Source organism: Conger conger, chromosome 15 (assembly GCF_963514075.1).
Source record: "Conger conger chromosome 15, fConCon1.1, whole genome shotgun sequence".
Taxonomy (NCBI): domain Eukaryota; kingdom Metazoa; phylum Chordata; class Actinopteri; order Anguilliformes; family Congridae; genus Conger; species Conger conger.
This window is the reverse complement of record NC_083774.1, coordinates 33,177,205-33,196,818: the sequence shown is the minus strand read 5'-3', so window position 1 is coordinate 33,196,818 and position 19,614 is coordinate 33,177,205. Positions and strand designations below refer to the sequence as shown.

The window sequence follows — 19,614 nt, the reverse complement described above, 5'->3', positions numbered from 1 at the left end:
GAGCCTTTATTTACAAGCTCATCCTTAGTTTCCATGGGCACAGACTTCAACTACCAGAAGTTCTGCATCTAATTGCATACTTTCCATCTTGTGTGGCATGGACTTGGAGACATTTTAATGACAAAGTGAATAACTGTAGTAAATACAAATAGCTGGTATGCAATTAAAGCCCAATATGGTCTACATGGAACAGCAATTTTCATGGTTTGAGGGGCATCACACAATATAAATGACAAACTACAAGAATTATCCTGATTATGCAAAATAAAAAACATTTTATTCAAGCTTTTACATTGAGATTTACACATTTAAAACGTATACACACACAATTATTATTTACAACAAATACATTGGTTCATTTTATTTGAATTATACTTCAATGGTGGATATTTTGGTCCCAAAATACTGTACAAAAATCTCAGGATGGCCTTTGTAAAACTGGCCGAGTAAGCGTTTCTTCTCTTTGGCCGAGAGCTTTGGGTTCTCGTGAATACTCCGGAGGAGGACCAGCAGTTCTTCCTTGGTGGTTTTCTCGCTGCTCTCCACATATACCTTGGCCGTGACTCGTCTGCAGTAGGACAAGCCTTGAGGACAGAATGGAGATAATGTTGTTAATCAAAAGCTGTCACTCATAGCACACACAGCACAACAAGAGCTCCAGTTACACAGCTTTCTACAGACACCATTACACAGAGGTCATTCTACCCCTTAGATCCCAGTCACAGAAGAAATGTGCTTTAGAAAGGGACTGATTATAAAATGTTTTGTATAACGCACAAAAAATAAAATGGGTTGTGGTGGGCAGTACCAATTGCATCAGGGTCTTTTCCGCGCGCGATGCAAGCTAGTTTGTCACTGACCAGCTTGTGCAAAGATCCTGGAATCTGAAAGAGAGGTTTTTCTGATAAGAGGCTTCTATAGTTTTAAGACATAACAAAAAAAAACTGAAAAATGAGAAAAGGATGCAGTAAAATGACATTAACTAGGCTGTATTCCTGGACAGACTTCTTCAAATGGATTGGACCATAGGTAGCAGAGCCCAGAAACATTTGGGTTCCCCACATTTTGCTGCAAGAGTTTTACAGGTAAAGGTGATGAGGAATGGCCTTAATGAATTCCCCATTCTGCAGTTTGATTTGGGATGTGTGCACTCCCAGTGTAGAACACTCAGTAAATACTGTCAGCGCTGTGATTGGCTATTCTCCAGGTAGTGGGTGAAAGGCAGAAACTAATGGGAGCAACCTTGAGGACTTCTCGGTGATTGTCCATCAGAAACAGCACCAGCAGGTCCAGCTTCCCCTTGGCCAGATGCCTGCCGTGAACAATGGCTCGGGAGAAGGCCCTCTTCACAGCCATTCTGTTCTCGAGCTGAATGAGAAACCAGATCACAACATCGCTCAGACCTACAGCCACTGCGCCAAAACCATTCCACTACTGCAAACACAAATATACATTTATTGGAATACGGATTGCAGTTCTATCAATACTCTGAAGTGGACGGCAATCGCATCAACATTTGGAAACGCAATTCATTCCTGACCACCATCCCATCTGCACATCAGTGCCACTGTTGCTGAAACGTGCTAGACTTCAGCTGGTCTGGGCTGGTCCACCGATACTGCCAGCACTGCACTGAATGCCACTGATTTAAACTGGCTAAACCATGTGAAGTCAAACCTATGCTTAATATCAGCCCAATTACTTTACATAATAAAATTCAGATTCATATAGCAAATATCTTGTAGCCAAATTGTTTTTGTAATTGTGTCAATACGGAAACTGTATAGCCACACAAGTTTGCATCAGTTTCTGAATGTTTTCATTACTCGCTAAGCATGCTACAGTTCTTGGCTATATGAAAGTGCAATAAAGCTCTAAATACAAATTGCAATAAAGCTCTAAGTACAAATTGAAATATGTCAACCTAGAGCCATAACACAAAGCAGATTCATATTTCTAACATGCATATACATTTTTTTTTTTTTTTTAATTAAATTTTATTTTTTTCCGCTTTGGATGAATTATTGATGAATAATTATATCATTATAAAAAAAGTTATTCAGAAATGAGGAAACGTCACCTCCGTGTGGAGTTTGAGCGCGGCGGGGTCTGCAGCCAGGGCCATGAAGCGCAGCAGCCTGCGCAGCTCCTCGCGGCTGCGCGGATCCAGCTGCTTCAGACACAGCTGCAGGGCCTCCAGGGCCTGCGCCAGCTTCCCGTTCACTGCAACAAGAGCCCCCGTTACACAGAGCTCCACAAGAGCTCCCGTTACACAGAGCACCACAAGAGCCCCCGTTACACAGAGCACCACAAGAGCCCCCGTTACACAGAGCTCCACAAGAGCTCCCGTTACACAGAGCCCCCGTTACACAGAGCACCACAAGAGCCCCCGTTACACAGAGCTCCACAAGAGCTCCCGTTACACAGAGCACCAGTTACACAGAGCACCACAAGAGCTCCCGTTACACAGAGCACCACAAGAGCCCCCGTTACACAGAGCACCACAAGAGCCCCCGTTACACAGAGCACCACAAGAGCTCCCGTTACACAGAGCACCAGTTACACAGAGCACCACAAGAGCCCCCGTTACACAGAGCACCACAAGAGCTCCCGTTACACAGAGCACCACAAGAGCCCCCGTTACACAGAGCACCACAAGAGCCCCCGTTACACAGAGCACAACAAGAGCTCCAGTTACACAGCTTTCTACAGACACCATTACACAGAGCACAAATTCATGAATGATTACCTGAACTATTGTAAGATAAATTGTGATTGAATGGTTCATTGACGGCATACAAGATATGTACAGTATACTTTTTGCAAAATAAAAAATAGAAAAAAATTGAACAGAAGAAAAATAAAATTCCGTCTGACAAGTTGTATTCAATGAAAGTTCCCCTCTCAAAGTGCATTTTAACGGATGTGTCTAAAAACGCTGACGTTGCATCGTTCTGTTAGGCCAGATATAACGTGCAGGTCATATCCGCCCATAAGGGGTTAAACAGACACACCACTGATTTCTTAAAAGGTACATTGGCATGTCACAAGATGCAACCAATATGGCCAATCCCAAGTCATCCTGAAGGGAGCAGTGCATGGACTGTTTTCAATATAGGAAGACAAAAAGAACTCAACGAAAATGCTTTAGCATCATAGTATTTTTCTTCCTTAATGGAGAATCATGAAAACTGGATTTTGGTCACCCTGGGCACGGATCCCAGCACAGGCGCCCTGGTCTTACCCAGCAGGTCGGTGATGCCGCTGTGGATGTCGAACATGTGGTTTGTGAGCAGCGCGGGGCAGGCCGGCTGACCGTAGTGCCGGGCCAGGGCGTCGAAGAGCAGCCTCTTGCTCTGCTGTGACTCAAGGCAGCCGGGCAGCCCTCTGCTCACCTCCACCACCAGCTGGTCGGGCAGGAACTCCAGGCAGTCCACCGCTGCAGAGAGCCAGTCATCCGCCCTGCCGCGGAGAGAGGACACCCAGCCACAGTCAGAGAGCGCCCCCCAGAGTCAGAGAGCGCCCCCGCAGAGTCACAGAGCCCACCCGCAGAGACACAGAGACACAGAGCGCCCCCCAGAGTCACAGAGCGCCCCCCAGAGTCACAGAGCGCCCCCCAGAGTCACAGAGCGCCCCCAGAGTCACAGAGCGCCCCCCAGAGACACAGAGCGCCCCCCAGAGACACAGAGCGCCCCCCAGAGTCACAGAGCGCCCCCCAGAGTCACAGAGCGCCCCCCAGAGACACAGAGCGCCCCCCAGAGACACAGAGCGCCCCCCAGAGACACAGAGCGCCCCCCAGAGACACAGAGACACAGAGCGCCCCCCAGAGACACAGAGTCACAGAGCGCCCCCAGAGTCACAGAGCGCCCCCCAGAGTCACAGAGCGCCCCCAGAGTCACAGAGCGCCCCCCAGAGACACAGAGCGCCCCCCAGAGACACAGAGCGCCCCCCAGAGACACAGAGTCACAGAGCGCCCCCAGAGTCACAGAGCGCCCCCCAGAGTCACAGAGCGCCCCCAGAGTCACAGAGCGCCCCCCAGAGACACAGAGCGCCCCCCAGAGACACAGAGCGCCCCCGCCTCCAAGTGACAGACTTTATCCCAATTGAACCCAACCTGCTAAAAAAGCGTTTGGACAGCAAAATACCCTTTCATTCCCAGAACTAGCATTGCCTCAGAGAGCAAAAGACGGAATCTAGACATCTAGCGGTGGAAATCTGGGACTGAGACATTTTGACATGAACAGGGTAGTTTAGCCCCAATTTAGCGCTCGTTTCACCTTGATGTGTACTCGACTAGAGACCTTTCATTTTCAAATCAAATATAGCCAGGTTTTCACCAATATATTTCATTGGTCTCAATGTCTAGACAGACATCTCTAGACCTACATGTGCATCTCGCCAGCTGAAAACCCGGCTATATTTGGTTGAAAAGTGAGCGGTTTCCACCCAACTAGGATGTACCCAGGCTATTTCCAGGTGAACCTAGAGCTAAATTAGTCTGTTGTGTCAAAACGTCCCTCAGTCCAATATTTCCACCCCTCTAGATCGGTCTCTATTTTTAATAAATGTATTTCTATCTAATCCAATTAGTGTTGGTTGGGGGGATACACCGCCCACACTCCGTCCCTCGGCGGCCCGAAGGAGAACAACACGTCTTTTTCAAGCCGTATCGTCTCATGCTCATAACCGTGATTCCGAGATGCCCGAGGTGCTTTATTGTGCAGCGATCCTCTAACCCTGCCAAGTCCCTCCCTCTGGAGCAGCGAGCCAATTATGCCGCTCCACGAGAGCCAGCCAAAACTTGGCTTTTGGCAGAACCCTGGTCCTTGGTGTGCAACTGCAACAAACTGCAACCGTAAGTCCACTGCATCTTAGCCTGACGCTCCTCCATGGCTCCCTACATGCAGTCTTTTGCCCACTGGGACCTTGCTAGAAGAGGTCACAGTAGTGACCATACATATAGAGCTGAATGGAAATTCAACCCTTTCATTGTTAGCTAACATTTCAAGATACCAGTCAAAGAGTCTAAACCTCGAGTTCTGAAATCGAACAGGGACGCCGGCGAAGACGTACTGCGAGTCGCTGAAGGCCTTGAGGATCTCCCGGTCCAGGTAGTTGCTGGTGTAGAGCAGGTTGGGGTCGCTGTCCATGCTGCGCAGGGGGGGCAGGGGGCTGTCTGCGCCCACCAGCAGGCCGTCCAGCAGGGGGAGCTCCACCAGCTGCAGCAGACGCAGCACTGTCTGCTCCTGCCACACGGCCTCCACCACTGCAGGGGCACACGGCACAGAGTCAGCCCCCAGGGGCACCACGGAGCTTCACACCAGCATGGCTGCCATATAAAATCAGTGTAAACTAGACTCGGAGACCAGGAAAAGAAAAAAGATATTGCTTGTTGTTGTGGCTTGTTTATCCATTTCTTTCCATTTCCATATCCATTATTTATTTTAGCGTTTCCGACATGAGTTCAACAAACTGAAGGATGCTGGCCCTCGTACGGAAACTCTTGACACTGCTAAAACAAACTTCTCCTCCATATTCTTACCTTTGTATCTGAAACAATGTTACGAAGCCGGGCAAAATTTAGGGTCACCAGGGCGCCTTTAAGTCCCGCCCCATCTAAGATGCGATTGGTCGTTGACGAGCCCGAAGCGGCCGCACAAACAAGGTGGGGCTGCGAGAAGACAGCAGCTGCAGCGCTTCCTCCCCAAAGCAACACTGCTCCTCCCCTCCTCCCCACACAACACTGCTCCTCCCCTCCTCCCGACACAACACTGCTCCTCCCCACACAACACTGCTCCTCCTCCCGCAACACTGCTCCTCCCCAACGCAACACTGCTCCTCCCCTCCTCCCCACGTAACACCGCTCCTCCCCTCCTCCCCACGCAACACTGCTCCTCCCCTCCTCCCCACACAACACTGCTCCTCCCCCACGCAACACTGCTCCTCCCCTCCTCCCCACACAACACTGCTCCTCCTCCCGCAACACTGCTCCTTCCCCACGCAACACTGCTCCTCCCCTCCTCCCCACACAACACTGCTCCTCCCCTCCTCCCCAGACAACACTGCTCCTCCTCCCGCAACACTGCTCCTCCCCCACGCAACACTGCTCCTCCCCTCCTCCCCAAACAACACTGCTCCTCCCCCCGCAACACTGCTCCTCCCCCACAACACTGCTCCTCCCCTCCTCCCCACGCAACACTGCTCCTCCCTCCCCACACAACTTGTCTTTGGATCATTATAATTTAACATTAAATTATCAGCATCAAACTAGAGGATGTCTATTCAATGTACTAAAATTTGAGGCTTAGGTCAACCGCTGGAGAAGGGTTTACTTACACGTTTGTGATAATCCTGAATTCACTGTCAGCTGTGGGGTCTGGGCTGGACTTTGGTTCAAGTTGCCCAGAAGGTCCTCCAAAGATTTATCAGCATTGATGGGTGTACTATTCAAATATTCTCCCTCTTGCCTGATGAACACAAAAAGCCAAATTAATGTTAAACATTAAAATCAACCAGGAACTGCTTAATTTGTACTTTCAAAAAGACTAATATGAAACCATCATCCAAACATATGGATCCAACATAAAATCGAAAGTTAACTTATTTCACCGACAGCACAAATTAAATAAAGCAGGGCCATGGGTCGATTAGTTCTCATCGATGTACAACTTTGGATCCTAAAATGGAGACTGCATTTGCTTTGCTTGGTTGACCACAGATTCATAGCAAAAGTCTGACAAACCTCTCCTCTGTAGAAAGCCCTGAGTCAGTGTGGTACCATAGACAGAGAAATTTCCTTCCCTCACTGCTGAACTGATACTGCTTTGATAGACTGAGACAGGAATGCGCAAAGACCACTACCGTTACCGCATTTGCCTCTCCAAATCTGAGCTCCGTTAAAAAGGCTCTTCTGAAACAATACCCAGTGATGCTCAGTGCTTCTGGCAGCACCTTTGCACGCAAGTTCCTTGCAATTAAACCAAACTAGGGCAAATGTGATAGTCCAAAGGATCATCCCAACGAAACAAACCCAGATGCTATACCTTTTGCAAGGTGTGCTGTAAAACGTCTTGTCAAAGCCAGGAGACTCGCTTGCACCCGGACTGTCTGTGGAGTTGCTCAGAGGAGTGTTCAGAAATCTGTACAGGCTGAAGCTGCTGTCCTCGAAAGTGGCCCGTTTCTTCTCCTTGCCGAACACCTTGGTGCCCACGGCCTCAAACACCTTGCGGTCCATGAGGGCCTGACACACACGCACCACCTTCGTCCGGGGAATCTCCGCATCCCCAAAGAACTTGTTCTGGATGACGTGGGCCAGGACGACGTCCACAGCCTCGGAGCCCAGGAAGCAGTCGTTGTGTGACTTGAGGTTATGGCGCCTTCGTTTCACCTCCACCTGCGACTGGAGGCTGTTGATGATGCTGCTCCAGATGTAGGTTGCCCGAAATGGCTTGTTGGCCATCCGGGGATCTGTTGGGGAAACAGATTAAGCAAGCTTTGGAGCTGCATGCTAAGCGCAAGTAAGCTTTGGAGCTGCATGCTAGGCACTTGAATATCTTGAATACTAAGCATATCCCCAATTTCCCCACTTTTGTTCCAGCAGAATCTTAAATGGCTGAAAGAAAAAGCCATTCCAACCACAGGAGCAGCCCCCACCTCATTGGGAGTGCACTGCAGACCAACATGTCCATCTACCAAAATGTCTAGAGTCCACACTGAAATGCACAGGTATTGCACTGGAAGGATACACCCCAGCCAACAAAAACAGTCTTTACAATGTCACTGAAATGTTCCGTCAATGCTAGAACACAGCCAAGCAGCAATACTGTGAGAATGTTTTGCGTTAGCTGGGACGCAGCACGTGCCGTCAGAACGCAGGTATGCGCGCCGAGCCGCCCACAATCCCCAGCGAGGTACCGAATATCCGGTCAACAGAAACCCTCTCACACTGGCCTCACGGGCATCTGGGCATCATCCTGTGGGACTCCCGGCCCCAGCTTACAGGGACACAGACAGGATTAAACGCCACTGAAGACCACGGGCGTGGCCTCATTAACCCTGCTTCTCCGGGGGTCCCCCTTACATAACGATGCTCAAGCATCACGCCCACAGCTCAGCCACTGGGAGTCAATGGAGCCTTCAGTAATAAAGAACAAAACTCTTGCCAAGGCTGGGTCCCACAGACAGACGGAAATGCACCTCATTGCACTCCAAAGTAACAACAAGCGCCTGAGCCAAAACCCACACCACACACGTCAACTGATCACACTGAAGGGGCTAATCATCGCTCGCAAGGTCTTCCGCCCACCAGCCCGGCCGTGCAGCTTTAAACAATGAGGAAGCTGTGAGCCGGTCTCCCGGGCGTCCGCTCGGCTCCACAGCGAGCGAAGGACCGGCCCTCACAAGCGCTCGCTGTGCATCGGACACAATCGCACCGCCCTGCCCGCAGTCAGGGACGACCTCTGGCCCCCATTCAACTTCATCATATTTAGCCTAACCCCCTCAATAAAACAAAACGGCCCTTTCTTGTGTGTCTGCCATAATCAACATTGTTCCACTTACAGCAATTACTTTCATTTTTGGGTTGAGGTTGTATTCTCGATTCACTACTTGCATGTCATGAGAACAAAAATAAATATGAAGACATGCACCCACTGCATTTTACGTTCTGCGGATTTAATTCAAAATTATGATAATTGCACAATGTGATAGGTGTCAAGTGCCTACATCCTCCTATTATGTGTACTGGACATTCCCGATAAAGGCTTAAGGCAGCAGTAAGCTATATTACTTTTCCATAACGCTTTCTCCGTCACAGGCATTTCACGCTCACCAGTGTTGTCAACGAGGTATGATAATTAGTCCAAGATTAACCTAAAAGAGCAGCCATCTGGAGCAACATTTGAGCACAGAGAAATTGCAACAATTATCAAATACTCGGAATAGTCCCAATTTAAATAAAATAATAAAAATCAGACCACAAAGTACATTAGAGCCTTAATAGCCTAGCACTTCTCAGCGGCAGTATATGCTAGGCTTTAAGCCCTAGATGATGAGCTCCTGGGAGATGTTTGGTTTCTGTCGGGCAAAGGAAACACAGAGAAGCGTGTTTGCACAACAAGCGAGCAAATAGCCGCAGAGGGAGCGCTGCGAGTAGAACTGAAGCGCCACTGTGTGCATCCCCACCCCCACCTGTAGCAGTATTGTATGTTATATCATGATTAATTCAAGCCATGTAGCCTACATGGGATATACAATACACCTGTGAAGTCACGCACCCGCAGATGAGCCGGCCAGAGTAGGCTACACTGCATTGTGGACCACGCATGCACGCACTCTTGGGATGGACACCGATGCGCGGTGCGAAGAGCCGAACGCGGCAGTTTAAGTAGCCTGCACTCGACTTTCTAATAGTGGCAAACATGTTTCACACAAGACTCTCCGAAACCCGCTCCCACCAAACATTGAACATAATAGACTGGCTGTAATTCACCATAGTCTAGGCTACTGATCCAGAGTAAATATAGGCTAACTGCAAGACAAAACAAGCACAAACAGGCTGTACCCAACAATCGACTTAAAATGTACGGTTTGTAGCTGCTGATTTTCCATCTCGTCTTAGTCTTGCATGTGGCAATGAACACCGTTTTAACTGACATTTTCTGTAAAATAGGTTTAAACCATACTCGACAATAGTTACATTTGAACCCCAAGTAGCCCCCAGTAGTTTCCATGGGAAGAAACCAAGTTACATTATAGCCTACAAGTTGATGATCTCAAAAAGGAGGCCACACACGCAAAACTTGTTACAAAATGATATCCTATAGGCGTCCTTTGAAATATGCAGGTTAAGTTTTACCTGGCGGCCGGTGCATTGGGCTGAATAACTTCCCGGAGAGATTCAAAGCCGCGGCTTTCTCTCTCACTGTAGCCATGAGTCTGCTTCTCTTGGTCGTCTTCCACCGCACAATTCCCACAGTAACGTGACGTAGAATAGCGAACACAATCCCGAAACCGCCCCCGTCTTATGCATTATGTATGTGCCCTCGGGTAAATCACCGAGTCATCATCAAATGATCCTGATGGCAATTAACATAATTAGTGACCGACACTTTCAACGATGGTGTCTTGAATGTTTAAATACATTGCGTAGCTACTTGTTGTTTTATTTGAATAAGTTATCCACCGACTGGACTTCAAAGGATGAATAGTCTATTAGCAACGACGAATTTTCTGAACTTAAAAAAAAAAAAACCTTAACGAAAGATATAAAACTGTTTTGGGTTTTATTTTCTTTTTTTAATATCTCGAGCACTCCCAAGAACATTTACAGCAGCTTGCAATGCTATTGCTCTTAAAAAACACTTTAGGTTCCGGGAAATGTAATGGGAAAGGAGGTCTGATAACACTAAAACTGGTTTCATAGTTACTGCAATGAGTTTGAGAGGTCTGTATGGATTTCAGTCAGAGGATACCGACTTGAGCAAGTGGGCACCGTAAATGCCAGCTTCTGGATACTAACACTTTATCAACCTGGGAAATGAGACCCTGGGGTCTCCCTCTGACCTGTATGACGTCAATGTTTAAATGCACGTCCAACTACATCGCGCATTTTCTGCTGATGTCATGCCAAACATGGTCTCTGTCTCTCCCATTTTGATCCTGACTAAACTTTTCACAAAAGAAACACTAACAAACTTGGCATGAAATCCATCTACACGATCTAGTTCAAAAAAAAAAAACTTAAGGACGTTTTCTCTGAAATAGAAAATATTACCCTGTTCTAAGTTACTGTTTGCTTGACAAGTTCAAGGCAAATCTTCAAACCGGTCTCGCCACATATTTTTGTCATATTTAGCAAAAAAGTGAAATAAATAAGTCTCAAGATGCAGTAAGACAAAAGTACTTGTTGATATTGACCTTTATGTTGGTTTTTGCAGTGTAAATCATTTTGCCATCTCAAAATCATTTTGCCATTCATTGTGTGTATGAATGGGTGAATGAGAATCATCAATAGTACAGCGCCTTGGATAAAGGCGCTATATAAATGCCAACCATTTACCATTACCATTTAATTACAAACTTATTTCATATTTTAGACATTTAGCAGACACCTATCTCCAGAACAACACAGCTTACACTTTTTTCAATCCATCAAGACAATCAATTTTCTTGGATATGTTTGCCTGAGAAATTCAGGTCCAATACTGTACTCAAGGAGACAACAACATACAACTATGGAGGTACGGCTCAGTTCATCATTTTCAAAACATAGCTTGGGTTGTTTTTTTATTTATCCCTAACCATTATGGGAGTCTGGCATAATGGTTAGGGATAAATAAAAAAACAACCCAAGCTATGTTTTGAAAACGATGGTAGCTGATTGACCAGTTATACCAGCTCTATACTCAACATGGTTTGACCAGCTCAAGCTATGTTTTGAAACAGCAGGTCATTTCAAGCTGGTCACAGCTGGATTTCACACCAGGGCTGCCCCGTAAAAAAACATGATTGTGGCTACTGCAAAATGACACTGTAGTTACATCACTATTAACATGCAGTACAAAAGAGCTCTGTTTCAGGAGCACTGCACAGGAGGTAGTGAAACTGCACCAGCGGCCCTCCCACTGACTGATCAGGCCCTGCACCTGCACAATTTGTTACCACACAGCAGAATTTGTTACCAAGCAGGAGTATCAGAATGCCTCAATGTTTTGAAGGGACCGCCAAATGTTTTAGTTTTTTTATCTAAGAGCCCCAAACATCGAGGGGCAGCTCTGGCAACAAGCGTGTCCAAAATATAGCATAATACAATAATTACAATCATTATAACTGCAGTTGAACAGCAGTTATTTTTTTATAAGCAAAAGCACCATTTTCTCTGACCAACAAGTGCTTCTGAAATGCAGGTTTAAATAATTGTAAAGTAAAATATTACATACGCATACTTCTAAAATTTCCCTCGGGATGAATAAAGTATCTATCTATCTATCTATCTATCTATCTATCTAATGGGAAGGCAAGAGCCTATGACTGGATTTGAGCACTGGATATGTGGACTGTGTTCACAATAACTTCAAATAATATGTAGCCCACCACCTCAGTCTAGCCCACCATCTCAGTCAGCACACATACACACCTCAATTACATGGTGTTTAGTTAAGGGAGACAGATTAATAAAAGAAAAACCAGGAAATCATGCAGACATTTCCACAGCATAATGTGTCTTTGTTTGTTTGACCTCTGACCTCTGTTATATCATACAATCTTAACACTTTCAACATTATCAACACGTAACACTAAGCAAGTATCTTTATCAAGGTTATTCTTCTGTAACATGCTCTGGGCACAAGAGAAGATCCTTAATGCACATTAGCTGTCGAGAGTGAAAGAAAACACCGTTGTTGGTGGAAAACAGGTTTATCCAGAGGTGCGTTCAAGACCGCAAATGTTCACAGTGAACTAAGTTTGCAGGAAACAGATACTGTCGAACGATTTTAAATTACATTCCATTCAGTTCCCCCCAAGGCATTTTGAATACAAATTAATGCAACTTAGATTTAACAATGCCAGTTAGCTGATTCATTACTGAGCTGTAATTAATTTTTTATAGGTACTATAGGTAATTTTGGACTTCTAACGGTCAAGAGAGGAATTGCGGCAACAAACACGCTCAAACCACAACACTGTTTATCTCTCCCCCTTCTCTGTGAATGCACTGACGTTGAAACGCCATTGGTGGTGGCAATTAAAACCAATTTTCAACCAATGAGATTTAATTATTGTACAGCTATAGGATGTTTTAGTACAGAGTGCCGGCCCCTCAACTGCATATTTTAAAGTTCCATTAAAAGAAGCAGACAGCACATATTTCGTCAGAGACCCGTGGATGTGTACACTCTCCCGCGCCAGCAATGGGGCTCCTGCATGAAGTTGGACATTAAATTTAACATGAAATTTAATTTAAATGATTGGGCAAAACAAAGCTGTGGTTTGTCCCTGGAGAATGTTTCTGACTCTTCTGATATTTAATTCGATGAATCAGGTTGAATGGGGGCCAATGAACCTGAAAACAGACAGGTTGCACTGAAAGTCATCACTCAGCATCTAAACAGGTTTTACAGCTCAATATACACGGCTTGCACACACTGCCGTGCAGTTGTGTACATGAGCTCTCCCTGTCACTGAGTACATGAGCTCTCCCTGTCACTGAGTATATGAGCTCTCCCTGTCACTGAGTACATGAGCTCTCCCTGTCACTGAGTACATGAGCTCTCCCTGTCACTGAGTACATGAGCTCTCCCTGTCACTGAGTACATGAGCTCTCCCTGTCACTGAGTACATGAGCTCTCCCTGTCACTGAGTATATGAGCTCTCCCTGTCACTGAGTACATGAGCTCTCCCTGTCACTGAGTACATGAGCTCTCCCTGTCACTGAGTACATGAGCTCTCCCTGTCACTGAGTACATGAGCTCTCCCTGTCACTGAGTACATGAGCCCTCCCTGTCACTGTGTACATGAGCCCTCCCTGTCACTGAGTACATGAGCTCTCCCTGTCACTGTGTATATGAGCTCTCCCTGTCACTGAGTACATGAGCTCTCCCTGTCACTGTGTACATGAGCTCTCCCTGTCACTGAGTACATGAGCTCTCCCTGTCACTGAGTACATGAGCTCTCCCTGTCATTTCTGGCTGCGTGATCATCAGGTGGACAGTATGGGCTTGGTCTGGATGCTAACTCATAAATACCGTGAGAGAGCCTTTTGAGAGGCTCAAAACCTATTTTCTCAATTCTTTAAGACAATGGAGAATCAAAAGATTATTTAATTTTTGGTATTTCTGTACCATTATCAATGCATTCTGATCTACAAAGACGTGTCCACCCACTCTCTTTTAATACACAAATTCTGCAGAACTGGAATACTTTCAGTGAACTTTAAGTAACTTTTCTATTTTTATTATGTTTTACCTCTCATGGTTACCTCATTGCAGATCTTCAGCTTGCATTGAGAGATGTGACCAGAGGGTCCTTTACATCAGCTGGATGGAAACATACAAAGGCAATGCAAAGCCCTCTTTTTCCATTGTAGTTAATGGGCAGTATCTTCCCAAGTAAACAAAATTCCTCTCCCATTAGACCCAGGCTGCTATTCATGTGTGGCCCACAAAGGGATCCTCAGTTCAAGCCTACATGCAGAAGTATGCACAACATTAATATTCATGCATGTTCAGCTGTAGCCCAGACGTTTGTGTTCAACAAACCTCTATTTCTCCCACTGAAGAAGAGACTGGAATTCAGAAGTCCCATCTCAGATGGACGCTGCCATTTTAGACAGTGGACATTTGTTCCACAGTCACAGATGACAGAAGTGCTTTTGTGCCCGGCCCGAGACGTTTCCTGCATTCTGCACCACAACCATATTTTATCCAACAGGCTGCTGACACTTACAGATTGCAGAGAATATGCCCTCAATGAAGTAAGGTGCCAATTTAAGAAGAAGAAAAAAGCCCTTTCCATACGACCGTGGAAAGGCGATTCCAGACAGGCCGAGATGGAGAGATGGGTACTTCTGATTCTTCGGAAAATCCGCTGCCATTTGGACGGCAGACACCCACAGACCTTCACTTCTATGTAAAGCAGTGAAAACGCAATGTGGCAGTCTCATTGTACAACTCCAACCCCGGTCCTGGAGAGCTGCAGGGTCTGTTGGTTTTTGTTGTTAGTCAGCACTGATTTGATTAATTACAACGGTTGAACTTACGGCTAACTCACCACACTCAGGATCTAAGTGTTTTTTTAAGGTAAACGTCAAACCCAGACAACCCTGTAGCCCTCCAAGACCATTGCTGGCCACCCATCCATTTTCTAAACCCAGCATGCATTGGGTGAGAGACATGAATACACACTGGACAGGTCACCGCCAATTCATCACAGGGCCCACAGACCATTCACTTACACTCATACCCCAATGCTACTTTAGACTCAAATTAACCAAACCTGCATGTCTTTGGATTGTGGGCGGAAACTGGGGTACCTGGAGGATGCTCATGTATGCATACACGGGAAGAACATGCAAACTCCTGACAGAAAGGCACTGTGGTGGGATTCAAACTTGGCACCTTCTTGCTGTGGGGTGACGGCGCTACTCACTGCATCACTGTGCAATAAACCAACAAGGTAAGGTGAACATACTATAAAGAGCTTAACCTGGGCCTCACCATGCTGTCAGAACTGCAGCCATCTTCAGCCTGTCATAGATTCTGGTGAAGGACACCAGCCCTGAGATGTTTTAGACATTCAGGTTACCCTGACATTCAGGTGTGCTTCAAGGGCCACCCACCCAACAGCAAGTCACAGGAATAAACCCTAGCAGCACGTGCGTTCTGTGTATAATGCTAGTGTCAACATCGCACCAGCGCGGAGCTCTCACTCATATTTTCGTTGTGACGGTTACCGCTTGCCTCTGAGCTAGAAGTCACGTGAAACACGTTTGTTTGAGAAAACAGCCCCCAAGCCAAACCGAGGAAGTAATCATTATCAAAAGCCACTAGTTGCTGCCCTTAATATTTTGCTCCAGATGGTTGTTAGCCCAGGCAGGTCAAAGACAATGTCAAGAACACTAAATGGCAGTGTTAAAAAGATAAGTGTGTGCAGTTTGGAAATGTATTAAGGAAGTAGCCGAGTCTAACTCCCACACAAAATAGACTTGTTTGTTAAATGAGTGTACAGTGCAAGACTTGATAGCAAGTGACTGATAATGTCGTTTTAGTTATGCATAGCAAATGGTTTGACTGGACTACTCAACCGATGTGTCAGATATACATTTATTTTTCCTTCATGGAAATATGAATTCCATTTCCCATGACATTTTCATTTACAGTGTGAACTGACGCAACTTCCAATGTCATGGGAGGGCGCATGAAAGCATCTATCGTCATGGCGTCTGTCCACCCCTGGATCGCGTCAGTCATGGTCTGACATTGGTATAAAAAGACTGAAGGTCATGTTTTGAGCATGCAGTGTTCACATGAACAGATTCAAGAGCGGACGACATCACAGAAGAACGAGAATGCCAAGAGCAGCACAACATTTGTCCGGTGTTGTGTGTACTTACACCTTAATAAAGTGCACACTGGATCTGAAAACAAAGTCCAGAAAAAAATATGAACAAAATGAGACCAATCAAAACCAGTCTTCGCTTAGTTGAAAATCTATTTGCACATATCAGAAAATAATTGCAGTGTGTAACACAGGTACACTTACAAATACTGTTTGCATATTCTGGTTGAAATTGAGATCAACTTTTACATTACATTACATTATTGGCATTTGGCAGACGCTCTTATCCAGAGTGACGTACAACAAAGTGCATAACCAGGGATAAGTTTGCTGAAAGACCCTAGAGGGAAGTACAATTTCAACTGCTACCTGTACAACAAAGATAAGGACAAGGGCCAAATTATTATTATTATTTTTTTTTAACAAAGAAACAAAGAAACAACAGAGCAAAAGTGACCAAAGTTAACTATCCAAACACTGCTTACCTAGCCAACTAAAAATACCGATACACAAAGCAAGTCACAGAGACAACAATTAAGGTTCACAGGGAGGTAGGGAGGGATGGGGAGAGGTGCTGCTTGAAGAGGTGTGTCTTCAGCTTGCGCTTGAATGTGGGGAGAGATTCTACAGTTCTGACCTCAGCAGGGAGTTCGTTCCACCACCGTGGAGCCAGAACAGACAGTAGTCATGAGCGTGAGGTGGAGGTTCGGAGAGGGGGAGGTGCCAAGCGGCCTGTGGAGGCTGATTGAAGAGGTCTGGCAGGGGTGTAGGGTCTGATGATTTTTTGTAGATAAGCTCGGGAAGACCCCTTAACTGCTTGGAAGGCTAGCACCAATGTTTTGAATTTGATGCGAGCCATGACAGGCAGCCAGTGGAGGGTAGTAAGCAGGGGGGTGACGTGTGAGTATTTGGGAAGGTTGAAGACCAGGCGAGCTGCTGCATTCTAGATAAGTTGGAGGGGTCTGATGGCAGATGCTGGGAGGCCAGCCAAGAGGGAATTGCAGTAGTCCAGGCGGGACAGAACCATCGCTTGGACCAGGAGCTGGGTCGAGTAGGGGGTGAGAAAGGGGCGGATTCTCCGTATGTTGTATAGGAAGAACCTGCAAGACTGGGTCACCGCCACAATATCCTCGGAAAGGGACAGTCTGCTGTCCATCACCACGCCGAGGTTCCTTGCACTGGGTGACGGCGTGAGTGTGGTATCCCCAAGGGAAATGGAGAGATCCAGATGAGGAGAGGTATTAGCAGGGATGAATATCATTTCAGTCTTGCCTGGGTTGAGCTTTAGATGGTGGTTGTCCATCCAGCTCTCGATGTCCCTCTGGCAAGCAGAGATATGGGTTGAAACCTGCGTATCAGACAACGGGAACGAGACGAAGAGTTGGGTATCGTCCGCGTAGCAGTGATAGGATAGCCCATGTGCAGTGATCACAGGGCCAAGGGAGCGAGTGTAAAGAGAAAAAAGAAGCGGGCCTAAGACTGAGCCCTGGGTAACTCCTGTGGTGAGGGGGCGAGGTGTCGATACCGAACCAGCCCAGGCAACCTGGAAGGAGAGACCAGAGAGGTAGGACTCAATCCAGTCCAGGGCTGTGCCACAGATGCCCGTTGCTGACAGGGCAGACAGGAGGATGGAGTGATCCACAGTGTCAAAGGCAGCAGAGAGATCTAGAAGAATGAGGACAGAGGAGAGGGAGGCTGCTCGTGCGGCATGGAGTGACTCACTGACGGAGAGGAGCGCAGTCTCTGTTGAGTGGCCCGATCTGAAGCCAGACTGATGGGGGTCTAGCAGGTTGTTGTTAGAAAAGAAACAAGAAAGTTGAGTAGAAGCGGCTTGTTCTATCGTTTTAGAAAGGAAAGGAAGAAGAGATACCGGGCGGTAGTTCTGGATGATGGAGGGATCCAGAGTAGGCTTTTTTAGCAGCGGAGTGATGTGGGCCCTCTTGGAGGATGCTGGAAAACAGCCGGAAGAACTTCAAAGATATATCAACTTCAAACAAGATATACACTCAGTGAGAACTATTAGACGTATGTTCTAGACTTAATAAATCTTCTGCTCCTGTAGCCTACCCACAAGGTTTAGAGATGCTCTTCTGCATACCACTGTCGTAATGTGTGGTTATTTGCATTACTGTCACCTTCCTGTCAGATTCAACCAGTCTGGCCTTTCTCCTCTGACCTCTCTCATTAAAAAGGCATTTCTGTCCACAGAACTGATGCTCACTGGATGTTTTTTGTTTTTCACACCTTTCTCTGCAAAACCTAGAGACTGTTGTGTGTGAAAATCCCAGGAGATCAGCAATACTCAAACCACCCTGTCTGGCACCAACAATCATTCCACAGTCAAAGTCACTTAGATCACATTTCTGCCCTATTCTGACATTTGGTCTGAAAAACAGCTGAACATCTTGACCACGTCTGCATGATTTTATGATTTCATGCATTTAGTTGCTGCCACATGATTGGTTGATTAAATATTTGCATTAACAAGCTGGTGTACAGGTCTACCGAATAAAATGCTCACTGAGTGTATAGTGTATGCAATATTTCATTTACATATAAATGTATAAAGATTATTTTTCTCAAATGATGAAAACTATTATAAAGACACATGGAACAATTATGACTGCAATATTTTCTTCTGTGAGAAATACACCCATTAGTGAGATAAACTGTACATAAAAAAATAAAGGCAGTTTCCTTTTTTTCCCCTCAAAGAAAGAACTTATTTGAAGTCATTGCATTTCATAACAATTAAATATACTCAAAAAGCAGTATTAGAATTGCAACAAGTCCAGATTCAGATTCATAACCATTGTTATAATAATATAAGGATCCCTTGAAGCTGAAAATGTTGATACTATCTATATTATGTCAATTTCATTCTTTAAAGAATGTACTGACAAAACAGTACAAAACTGTACAAAATTTACAATATTCTATATAAATGTGGCGCTCCGTTGTTGACATGGGTGTCATACACACACACACACACACACACACACACACACACACAGTGCCCTTTCACTTACACATGGGGGTGGCCGAGCTTGTTCCAAATTAGAAATATAATATACATGTGCATAATTAATACATCAGATGGTATATTTCACATGTTTAAGTTATAAACATTGACTATAAATTTAGAAATGTGGTATTACAGCACATTGCACAATAGAGTGTTGGGAAAAGGTTTAAATTGTATAAGTCTGGGCTCTAGCATGAAGACGTCTGTGGCTCAGTAGCTGTAGGACAGCCTAGCAGCAGCAAATACAGAGCTTTTAATATTATCACTGACTCCCCTGAATGAGTTCACAAATAAATATCAGATAACAGTGTCATATCAGAATCAAAACAAGGATATACGCAATGTAGCACAACATTACTTATATATACAGTGGGAGCAATAATTATTTGATGATTTTGTAGGTTTGCCCACTTGCAAAGAATGGAACTGTAGAATTTTAATCATAGGTACATTTTAACATTGAGATATCACAAAATAATCCACAATAACAACATCATATACATTTTATAAATTTATTATCTTATTTTTGCATG

General features: G+C 45.7%; 1 protein-coding gene across 1 annotated transcript; it reads right to left on the bottom strand.

Moving 5' to 3' along the window:
* Nucleotides 1-255: 255 nt before the first annotated feature.
* depdc7a (DEP domain containing 7, paralog a) lies at nt 256-10,027 on the bottom strand. Its single transcript, XM_061222500.1, has 9 exons — nt 9,857-10,027; nt 7,044-7,467; nt 6,337-6,467; nt 5,074-5,266; nt 3,245-3,462; nt 2,081-2,223; nt 1,243-1,368; nt 809-884; nt 256-584 (listed from the first exon to the last, which is right to left on the bottom strand). The coding sequence occupies exons 1-9, from the start codon at nt 9,930-9,932 to the stop codon at nt 370-372; spliced, it is 1,602 nt and encodes a 533-aa protein (XP_061078484.1). The 5' UTR covers nt 9,933-10,027; the 3' UTR covers nt 256-369.
* Nucleotides 10,028-19,614: the final 9,587 nt, after the last annotated feature.